General features: G+C 34.2%; 1 protein-coding gene across 1 annotated transcript in view; it reads right to left on the bottom strand.

The window, feature by feature from the left end:
* Positions 1-7,777: 7,777 nt before the first annotated feature.
* The window catches only part of olf413 (DBH like monooxygenase olf413), a 150,344-nt gene continuing 145,995 nt past the window's right edge, over positions 7,778-12,126 (bottom strand). Inside the window, 1 exon segment of the mRNA XM_068286832.1 lies at positions 7,778-8,705. Within this exon segment, the coding sequence (XP_068142933.1) occupies positions 8,397-8,705 (309 nt within the window). The 3' untranslated portion in view covers positions 7,778-8,396.

The following is a 12,126-nucleotide window of genomic DNA, read 5'->3' as shown; positions in this document are numbered from 1 at the left end:
TCCCAAAATAGGATTTCTTACCCATTGACACAACTAACGACTATCTGCACATTAATTCGTAATGAAAACTAGAGAAACAGCCGTAATCCTAGTCCTCACATAAATTTTTAACTTTCTACTGTTGGTTGATAGTTTTTTTTTTTTTTTTTTTTTTGTGTTTAGACGATTTCACTTTTTAGTATCACTGATCGTTCCCGTGGGACAGCAAATTATGTAAACTTTTGGTGTTCTTTCCCTGTTTTGTCCCTGTTCCCTTCACTGGCATGCTGACACGCTTCCTTTCTTTGCGCTGTTTCCCCCTCCTCGCTGGGGAAACTTTTCTTGATTTTTTAATTGTTTGCTTCAAAACTTTTAGTCTTTCTTTCTCTTTCGGTTTTGCTTTTTTTTTTTTTTTTTTGTTGGTCCTTCTGTTTAGTCTGACATTAAGGCCTGGTCGAAAGTCGTGCTCGTGCTGCTGTTACTACTCGGGTCCAGGCGTGCGTGCCTGCGTGCGTGTGTGTGTGTGTGTGTGTTTGCCTTGTGCCACGCCCACCCGCAAGCGGCATACGCTTGATGGCACGCGTCTGTGTGTGTCTACCAGTTAAAATACGCCCACTTTTTGGTTGTGTTTGCGCTTTAATTGAATATAAATGTAAATTAATGATGCAAAAATAATTTTTGCTTCGAGGCTTCCGTGCCCGTCTCTGGCTCTTGCACATTTAAGCGTGTGTGTGTGTGCCTGTTTGTGTGTTTATTTATATGCCCCGGAACGTTGCCAAATTGCTGCTGCTGCTGCTGCTGCTGTTTGTTGCTGATTGTAAACATTTTCATTTTGCACCGTTTTCAGCTTTTATAGGCAGTTATGTAATTAATTTGCATTTAACTAAATTTGCATAAATAAATACGTAAAAGGATTTTAAATAGTTTTGATCCACCTATACACATACACACACACACATACATACATGTACATGTGTACACCAATTCATTGGTATGACATGGCAAAAAATCTAATTTCCATGCTTGCATAATTCACTGGCTAATAGCAAAGAAAGCCAAGACCATTCGAAACGAAATCTGAAAGTCACAAACATTAATAAAATATATTCCATTTATATATATATGTATATTTTTATTGTTTTTTTTTTTTTTCATTTTGGTTTTTTAGTTTTTTTTTTTTTTTTGGGTTTCCAGTTTTTCAGTTTTTCATTTTTTTTTTTCCATTTGTTTTCCATATACTTAGTAAAAGAGTTTTTTTTTTTTTGTTTTGTTTTTTTTTTTTTTTTTAGCTTAGCTTGTGGTTTTAGTATATTACAAAATGAATGTTTTAGTGAATAACTTAAGAGTTTAGTTTTCTTTCTTGTTGTTGTTGTTGTTGGTTGTAGTTGTTGGAACTTAGCTCACAATCAAACAATGCAAAAATTCACAAATAGAAGTTTGAGTTTTAATTTTCATTTTTCTTTGTTTCAGTTATTGATTAGAATGATTTTCCATTTTCCATTTCATATGTATGTATTTGTTGGATGTAACGTTTGGTATCAAAAATTTACCTGTCTCCAGTTGAATGTGTCATCTCTGTGTGTGTGTGTGTTTGAGTGTGTTTGTGTGTGTGTTAGTGGGATGATGATGATTCGGGCGTTTGATCAATTGTCTGTGTCTACAGCTTAGCGGTCTTTTAATTTTCTGACAGTTTGAGGTCAGTTTTAGTTTAGTTTTTATTTTGTGTAGCAATTTTTGATATGGAAACCCAGAAGATACAGTTAACCCAAATATGATGTAAAGGCAAACGTTAAACATGTTCAATGTTTAAACTTCTTTTGGCATTTACTTTACTTTTTCCTAGAGAGCTCATTTGGGTATATACTTTATCATATCAATGTGATTTGGATCCAATAAATCGCACAGACATATAGGTTCGAATGGAGTCAAGTCGTTCTGGGTGTTTGTGTGTGTGTGTGTTTAGAGTATGCTTTAAATGCTTTTTTCATTGGGGGCCTCTACTTTTGCGATTGTTTGTTTATTTTTGTTGCTAAACGCATTTCATTTCTTTGAATGTTTGTATGTATGTATATATGGCTTTGATTCGAGTGGGGGTTTTGATGTGTCGTGTGGAGGGTTGGATTCGGGATGAAGGGTCTTTAAGTTGGTTTCCTCTTTTTCATTTGTTTTTGGTTTTGTTTTATTATACGCTCATCTCTATATAGTATATGTATGACGTTTCACTATATATGGTATGTATATATGTATGTATGTATATGTAGTTTATGCATATGTTGTTTGTCTATGTACCTAAGTAATGTTTCTTTGTATGTTTGTATGTATGTATGTATGTGTGTATTGCATGAGCAAGAACTACACATATGTACTATGTATGTATATATACACAAACATTTAGTTTAGTTGCAATTTGCCATTCATCTTTGCTATGATGTAAGTAGGTATGTATGTATGCATGCATCTATGCACACGCATGTTTGTTTGTTTGTTTGTTTGTTTGCTGGAGTGGAATCTCTTTTGCTCGCACTCTATTTCGCTTTCGATTTTTTTTCAGTTATTTTGCGCTTATCAATTCTGCAATTAACTTTAGTCGCTTTGATTGATTGATGTATTTATGTATGCATGGTATGTATGTACGGTATGTATGGTATGGTATGTATGCTTCTTCATTTGTTTTCTACTATGGGCTAACGACAATGCTACTACTATATTTTTTTTTTCGGGGATTTTGTTTTTTGTTTTTTTCGTTTTCATTTTTGCATTTTTTTTTATAATTTGTCTACTAACGACACATTTAAATATTTGTTTTATTTTGTTTTTGCAACTGCTCTACTTTAAAATAGTTTTTCTTTTTGTTTTTTTAAATTTTTTTGTTTGCTTTTTGTTTTTTCTTTCTTTTGCATTTTCTTGCCATTCCATTCATTCATCTCATATGCCATAATTTTCATTTGCATTTCAGCTTGTCTCTGACAAAGTCAATTCGGTTGTTGCTTCTGTTTTGTTTGTGTTTTGTTTACCCTCTCCCAAAACCACAGCCAATAGGCTGAGCCCCAATAAGTATGCCACACTTTTCACTCAATCATTTGGTTTTTAAGAGTTTTTCTTCATTTTTGTTTGCTTTCTCTTCCATTTTATCCTATTTTTCTACTATGTTTTCTGTTGCCGATGCCCTCGCCAAAAATGGGAGCATATCAATTGTTTCATTTACTTATGTGTCCGTGTGTGTGTGTGTGTTTGGGTGTGTGGGTGTGTGTTGGTTTCTGTTTTGCTCATATTTGATAGCTATGCGTTTGCTTTTTATTGCTTTTATATTTACGTTTATCTATATGTTTAGTTTCCTTATATGAAGGTTCGTTTACTTTTTTGGGGAGTTTTTTTTTGCTTTTGTTTTTGTTTTGCGCGTTTTCTTTGAAAAAATTAAGGTACACACTAAAAATAGTTTAGGTTTTTCTGTTTTTTTTTTTTTTTGTTTTTTTTGTTCTGTTTGTTGTTTGTTTACTCGCTTAAGGTAGGTTGTGTCTTTTGGTATTCTTCTTCTCTTCTTCGCTTGTTTGTTTTTATTTTCTCTATTATTCTCACACACCAAAAAAAAAAAAATATATATATATATTTTCAATAGAGGGTCCTTAGTGACATATATTACTACTAACATGGCTACTACATTTTATCAGAGTCTGACTGTGTGTGTGTGTGTGTGACCTTTGGATGAGACTGTACTTGATGGCTGGAAAAAAATCACAACTTGATGATAGGTTTAACGAGCTAATTGGATCAGTTTTTGTAAAACTTATTAGATTCTTGAATAGACACAAAGAACGAATAGAAAAACTCACATGGAGAGAGAGAGAGAGTAAGAGAGAATGTAAATCAGAGTTAGAGAACATCTCTAAGACTTCTCTGTGACAAGAAAAAAGTCACTTTTAATGGAAATAAAGAAGGCAAATGCTAACAGACAGATAGATAGAAAGAACATTCTGGTTAGCCAAGGTCCTGGTCCTGATGGAAACAAAGGCCATGACGGGATAAGGTCAGAGAGAAGGATTGATTAGGAAAGGCATATCATTTAAAAGTTTCCTGCTAAAATTAAGAAATTAAAATAGTTTTCTTAGCTGAAAATTCTGAAAACGCTTTCCATGGTAACTGAAAATTAAATTGTTAGCTTTTAGTCAAGTCAAGTGCTCAAGTCTCGATGCTTGAATATGCATTAAATGTATCTCATATTCTACTGACTGTGTCTGTGTGCCAGTGTTTGTGTGTGTGTTCATTCTGTTGTGTTGCATTTTAAATGTAGTTTATATGTGTATACATATATATATATATATTTTGTTTGTTTTGTTTTTCATTTTGTTCTAACTTTTTAGTTTAGTTTTTTAAACTATTTTCTGTTTTTACTCATTTTTTAATTTTATTTCTCTCGTTACTATCGCAAGTACATATTCCAAAACCGTTTTTGTTTGCATTTTCATTAAATTATATGAATACATTTGTGTCTCACTGTGTGTATGTGTGTGTGTGTGTGTGTCTGTGTGTGTTGCCTGAAACTAATTTCCAATGGGTGAGCCAAAAGAGAAGAACGAAAATAAAACCAAACTCTCTTTCGCTCTGCTTTTTGGCGTGCCCTTTTTTCTTTCCATTTTTTGTTTGCCTTTCTTTTTCGCATTTTTTTTTTTTTTTGTTTCTGTGTGTACTTTCCTTTTGACCAGAAGTTTAATTAATGTGGCAAATAAAATTTTTGTCCAGGTTTCTATGACAAAGGCAAACGTTGAAACTGAGCGTAGCGTGGCAACGTAACGGAGCAATCGTAAGCCAAAAACTACGAGAAAATGTTTCTAATTAGACATAGTTTCTACCCCGTTTACCATTCCCCCGCTTGCCCATGGGCCTCTTTTTGACTGGGTCAAAGCATTGTATAGCTTAGAGGCGGGCAAGGGGGTTCTTAATGCTGGTGAGCGGGGAGAGCAAAAAAAAAAAAAAAACCTCAAAACATGGAATGGCCCATATTTAAAAGGCCACGCCTACAGGCGGCTCCAACAAAGTTTGCCAAAAAGTTTCGAGTATGTGTGTGTGTGTGTGTGGGTGTGTAAGTGTGTGTGTGTGTGTGTGTTTGTAGGCAAACTTTTAATAGTTTGCCTGGAAAAAAAATTTTGTTTAAATGTTATTTTGATTGTTTCAACTTTGCAATTTGCATTTTTTTTCTTCTTCTTTTCTCTTGTCTTTTCGTCTTTTAATTTTCCTTTTTTTTTTGTTGTCAGCTAATCATAGTTTTAGCATTTTTTAGCCTAAAAAATAAATATGTATGTATACCTATATATTGTTGATCATTTCTTTTTTTTGGTGATCCATTCTTGAATTGGTATAAAAAATTGTGTTTTGTTTGTTATCGGGGAATTCTGATTTGTTTTTTTAATTTTAAGCTTTGATGCTTTGCTTTATTTTTCATTTCTTTATTTGTGTGTTTTTTTTTTTTTATTTTTATTTTTTATTTTCTGTATAAAATACTCACATTCACATTTACAACTACGAACCACGTAACTACTTAAAGATATAGATATATATATTTATATATATTGTATTGTATATATAGACTTTATAGTTATAGTTATCGTATGTATGCAGACATATATGTATATATATACACATATATCGTCAAATATATATATATATATATGGTATATGGTATATTTTTACTACTTCGAGCAGAACTTTGACGGCCCCTAAGTGTTTTCTATATTAAATATGTATATATTTATGCCATTTTTTATGTATATATATGTATGTATGTATGTATGTATAGTATATATATATGTATTTATAGTACCTAGTGAGACATTCAATCCTAATGCATTTCTCATACCTAATCACACACCCTGTATAATGCTTAAATTTCATTTTTACTGTTTTCCATTCTAACAATTCCAATTTTTCCATTTTCCCTCAATTTCATTTCATTTCCCTTTTTTTTTTTGCTTTGCCTTTCACAGAATACAAAAAAAAAAAAAAAAAAAATATTCTAACCCATTAGTTATATATATTTGTATTTACAACTTAAATTCTAGCATAAATCGGTTCTCATATAGCCTAAGTTTATTTTTTATTCTGTGTAGTTGAAAGAAGGATAGAAATTTAGAAAACAAAATAGACTGAGTGACAGAAAGATCAAGGGACAAGAGAACGCGGAGGTTTAGGCCAAGGATCTGCCTGAAATACTTTGAGTATCTCGAAAGTAAAGTATATCTAAGAAAGCGCAGTTTAGTGTTTTTTTTTTTTTTTATTTTTGTTTAAATAGTAACTGAAGCCAACTTAAGATTAAAGCGAGTATTTCTTTATCTTTTTCTGTTTTTTTTGTTTAGTTTAAGTCTAGGCAGATCTAGGCATGGGAAATGAGGGATATTTGCTCCCAAAGGTATGCAATGAAGAGTCCAATGACACAATTTTCTTGCAAATACTGAACACTTGTCTAGTTGCTTGCATACTTTAAGGGGCATCTATTCGCCATTTCACATTCTTTGATCCACCCATGAGTTTAAGTTATAAATCAACAAAAAATATACAGGCTAAAGCTAGAATTGAATTACAATGCGAAAATTTCAATGCTTGAAAAGTGAGTTGAACTTTGAAATGGTTGAAAATTGGCATTCAATTCGTAAGCCATAGTTTGGAAATTGTGACCTAAAGAATGGTAAGACTATGCTCAATGGATTTTGGCATAGCTTTCGAGTATTGTGTAGGTTGATGTTTATTTTTTGTTTTGTTAACTGAATTTATTGTTTGTAACCGATTTTACAAATTATGAATCACACCTCTCTACATTGCTACAGTTGTCTATTCAATGCTTTTTAGTTATCTACTCTTTAGTTAGCCCTTAATAGTTTAGTCTCTTGCTTGGAATTAATATATTCCCGCCAAAAAAAAAAAAAAGAAAAAAAACTCACACATACATATGTATATGTACATACGTATGTATGGTATATAACAAAGACAAAGTAAAGTTCTTCCAAGTCTTTCCAATCGTTTCATTCTATCAACTAAAATCATGTTCTCATCTCTCATCTCATTTGCTGGACGTGTACGTTATGTAATTTATATAATGTATGTTTATTTTTTGTTGTTTGTTTGTTTGCTTCTTTCTCTTTGTCGCTTAAATATTAATATAGGTTTATGTGTGTATGCTCGAACTTAGTTCAACGACTAAATTTATGTTGATGCCGTCGACTTAAACTACTTTAAGTTATTTTCATCATCTATTATTTTGTGTGTTTGTTTTCCCTTTCTCTGGCATCTTGCTCTTCATTCTTCATTCAATTTCAATTTACCCATTCCCATTTTACGATTGTTTCTTGCAATGTCCAACAAAAGTCATCAGACGCCCAAGCTTTACAATAAGTCAGATCCTACTACATACACAAATACATGGTATATATAAGATAGAAGGAATGACTGCATATATAATATCTATATAGTATATATATATATATGTATGTATATATCTATATATGTATATGTGTATATTTTAGCGTTAACGACAACAACAACTAATTATTGCTTTTCGGTTTTTGTTTTTTCTTGCTTTCTTTCTTTCATTCTTTCTTTCAATGCGTTATTCTATTTTATATTATTATTTTTAATATTATATGATTTCAATTTCTCCTTATTTTTTTTTCCAGCTTAACTACTACAAAAAAAAAAAACTTCCTTAATAATTTACTACTATATATATGTATATAAAAAAAAAAAAAAAAAACATGCTAGAACAAAACAACAAAAATGAGGAAGATTTAGCATAAATAAACAGACAGGGGAGTTTCTCTTTTTTTTTTTTTTTTTGTTATATGTTTAAGTTTCTGTTTTGTTTTTGTTTTTTTACGCTAGCTTATTATAAATAATTAATAGTACTTTTTTCATATTTCATTTTCATTTCCTTTTTTACTGTTTTTTGTTGCTTTTTTTTTCTCGTTTTTTCGTATTTGTAGTAGGATTAAGAGACGTCATTTATAGTTAGAGCGAGAGAAAAGAGTGTTGTTGTCATGGTGGGCGGTGGTGGGGGGTGTGGGGATATGGGATTGAGGAGAAAAAAGCGTTAAAAAGGAACCAAACGGTTGGGAGAAGAGGACAGACAGTTTAGATTAGTTGAGTATTTATGTATGTGATTCGTTTTTTTTTTTTTTTTTTTTTACTTTTCGTTTACTTGCTTTTCATAGTTTTTCATGTGGTTATTTGTGTGTGTGTGTGTGTGAGTGAGTGTTCCTTTCTCTCCTTTACTTTCTTCTCCCCTTTTCTGCTGTTTTTTTTTTTTTTTTTTTTGTGGTTTTTGTTTTTGAATAATTTTTTTGTTTGTTTGTGTTTTTGTTATATAGTTTAGTTTAGACGGTGGTGACTCTGTGTACTCTTCCATCTCTTTAGTTGCATACGATTTGATTCCCTCACGTCCTTAGCATTAGTAGCAGCCACCAGGATGAGGCGCCCAGCCAGAGCATGCAGCTGATAAACTCGCCACAATTTCCTCTGCTAATGCTGCTATGGACATCTGTGGCCGAGCTTCGACTGCTTCGTGCCGCTCCCTCAATAATATTATTGTTGTCCAGCTCATGGAGGACTGGCAGCTCGCTCAGATCCGATGCCGGTGAGGTGCGTTCCGTGATTGGGGCGTAGAGGCGTTTTGGCTTACAGCGTTTATGCTTCTTATACGTTTTGGTTACATTTATGCTATAGCCCTCAAGAAATTCGGATCCCTGTGTGAATGAGAAGAAACGAAAACCGAAACGGAAATGATAAACATTAGTTGTGGGTTTTATTTTTCTTTCTATTTTTTGTTCAGATGGGTGGTTGGGTGGTTGGGTGGTGTCTGCATATAATAAATTACAACATTAATTAAATTCCTCCTATTTTGTTTCTCTCTCTTTCTCTGTCTGTTTCCATTTTTCGTTTCTTTACTGTTTGCGTTTAGGTTTTTTTTTTCGTCACAGCGAGAGAAAACGAGAGAAAAGTAGGAAATTGAAAAGCTTATTTATGTCGTTGACATTGCAAGCGACCACCAAGGAAAAAGGAATGAATGGTAGAGTAGGGTAGGGTAGGGTAGGGTAGGGTAGGATAGGGATATTTGGGCAAAGTAAACAATCATCCTGACAATTATTATGAAGGAGGAATTAAAGACATTTGTATACACTTCTCATTAAATGGAAATGTTTTCCAAATGATTTTTGCTTGAGCAACTATCTTGACTCTTGACTCTGGCTTATCAAGCAATATTTCTTGTTGCTTTTGCCGGAATTTCCCCGCGCCGCGTAAAGGTATTGTCCCGTTGTCTATGCAAATCAAGTGTAATTGAAATATTGTAAATTTGTTCGCGTCGGAGGAGACGGAAAATGATTAGACGAAGCCAACCAACAAAAGTCAAAAACAAAATAAAATTTCATAACTTTCCATGGTAGATAAAATCATTGCTAAATTTTAGATTTCGCTCCTTTTTGTTTTGGCAAGTTCTCTCATTTGAATGGCCATACCCTCTGGGCCCAAAAAAAAACCAACACCTAAAATAAATTTCTAGCACAATAGCAAAACAATGAACTGAACGCCACCTTCCCACAATCTGATTCCACTTTATGCAAGCCAAGTCCTTCTCTCGCGGTCAAACCGCCCGAAAGAGCGAGAGAACAAACCTAGACCAGGTTCGCTTCTGCTTCTGCTCCTTCTACTTCAACTCCTCCGCCTCCTGGCTCCAGCTCCAGCTCCAGCTCCAGCTCACTGAGTACTCCCAGCGGATTTTAGTCGCCCGCAAAAAGCTCGACAAAATTTTGTGTTTTAATTACGCTGAATAAATTTGTGTTTATAAATAGGCAATGGAATGGGGGCTAAAGTAGGAGGGATTCCAAACCAAACCATGGGAGTGCGGAGCCGAGGGAGTTTGGATACTTGGCCAATGGATCTAGGGAAGGTGAAAAGCAGGCGAGTCTTTGCCGAATCTGTGACTTGCGTTTGCGGTCAATATACATATATATATATATATGGGTAGGTAGATGTATATATATACATATTTATCCAGTCCAAAAATCTAAATCTAGCGAATGTCTGCATTTGTATGGCACGGGGGATGGCGAGCGGTCTGGGGATTTATCAGGAGGGGGGCGTGAAAGCGACTTCATAACGAGTGTTTACTAATAATATTATGCAAATCGCAATGACGATGTTGGTAACTCTGTGTTGGTTAGTCTGTTGGTCGGCTGGCTGACTGTTATTGTTCGTGCTGTTGTTGTTGCTCTTGTTTTAGCTGTTGAATTTTTCAAAAGGCATTTTGTGAATCGTTTTCGCCAAATGCTTGACAGACATTTTGCAGGTGTTTGTATGTGTTTTGAGGTGGTCTTTCGTCGGTAAAGGCGACAGACGGCCCAAAACCGGACTGAGCCAAAAGAACGGCTAAAGTAATGGTTGGGAAGGGAACCGAATGGTGGGGAAGAAAGAGAAAGGATGGCCCCATTGGAGTCTGTGTGCCTTGCCACTGACAGACATTTTAATTGAAAAGGAATGTATGTTTGTTGTTCTTGTTGTTGGTCTTCCCTTGTTGGTTGAGGTTGAGTATTATAAAATGTTTTAGTTTTGGTTGTGCATAAATTTAAGGCTTTAATTGCTCTCTCTCTCTCTGCCCTCTCTTCTCTTTTACAATTTTACATCCTATACCTGCCTTTAATTTGTCTCTGTCTGTGTGTGTGTGTCTGTGTGTGTTTGTTGCTCTGTGCTGCGGGTTTGGCCTCATTCATTTTCGTTTTGGTTTTTTTGATTTTTTTTTTTTTTTTAATTTTTTATTTTTATATTTGCTTTTTTTGGTGGTCGTTCGCAGAGATTGACATGCTAATTAGGTGGTCGAGGTTTTTAGAAATTTTTTTCGTTGTCGTTGTTGTTGTTGTTGTTGCTGTTTTGTGTTCATTATATTGCCAAGCGCACTTTGATATGTGAAGCGGCTGCCCAAAAAAAGTATGCTACAATATTTTACAATATGCTAATTATGGTTCGAAAATCCAACAAAAAACAACCAACCAAACAAAACTAGGCACATTAATTTAAATTAAGATTATTACATAGAAAAAAGGCGATTATAAAATTGCAGAAAATTCTGCAGAATCCAATGAGCTCTTCGTTGTATGAGTTGGATTTAGCTTTTGGCCAAAAATTAATCGCTCTAATAGTCAACTAAGTTCACCTTAATTTGTGCCATTAAATCATTTCATGTTTTCGCTTCTATTTTTATCAGAATCTCGATATCTTTTTTATTCACAGGCAAAACTAGGCCTTCCAATTCAACGAGCCTTTTGAAAACTAATCAGGGATTTCTTCTTCTTTTTGACTCCCACCTCCCCGTTTGGAGTTGGTTGGTTTTTTTTTTTTTTGTGTGTGTTCCGTTGCTCTTTTCCAATTATTTTTTTTTTTTTTTTTTTCGTCACCTTTTTGTGCTTTCACGTTTTTGTATTCTGAACTTTTGTGACCCTCGAAAGCCCCTTTCCACTCCCATTGACTGCTTGTATATTTTACGCTTCATTGACTTGCCATTCACCTCTCTCTAGCTCTCTTTTTGGCCCACGCAATGTTGGCTCATCATTTTGCCTAAGAAAACGAGAGGAAAAAAAAAAGGAAGAGATAGGAAAAGGGAAAACTATTTTGTGTGCTAAAGTTATTTTATTTTAGCCATCGTTCTGCTAATTTGAGGAGCGCTTGGGAGCTTTATAAACTCAATGGGCCTGTCATAGAGGAAAGTGGAAGATGCCTGCCAGGCAGGCTTCAGACTCCAATGAGTTATTGACTAAAAAGGGGATAGCACAGAAAAAAAAAGGGAAGACGAAAAAAACTATGAAATGGCCAACAACATTTAACGCAATAGCACGGAAAATCGATGACAATTCAAGCGTTGATAATTTTACTCGAGAGCCAAAGCTAAAGCCAAGTCAGTGGCATAAAAATGGAAACAATTTCCAACTTAAGCAATTTCCTACAATTTCCACAGTGCCAAATGGTTGCAGCGAGGCGAGCAGAGGCTAAAACCCAATGCTAAGAAGACTAACAGAAGACTAAGAAAAGCAAATGGATAAAGAAAGACAGAGAGAGAGAGACAGTCCAGTGGAGTGGCGAGTGAATCATGCTCATATGGGAGCATTCATTCAGCGG

This window comes from Drosophila tropicalis, unplaced genomic scaffold, assembly GCF_018151085.1.
Source record: "Drosophila tropicalis isolate 14030-0801.00 unplaced genomic scaffold, ASM1815108v1 contig_463, whole genome shotgun sequence".
Classification (NCBI taxonomy): Eukaryota; Metazoa; Arthropoda; class Insecta; order Diptera; family Drosophilidae; genus Drosophila; species Drosophila tropicalis.
The sequence above is the reverse complement of the archived record's forward strand: the minus strand, read 5'-3'. Positions and strand labels throughout refer to the sequence as shown.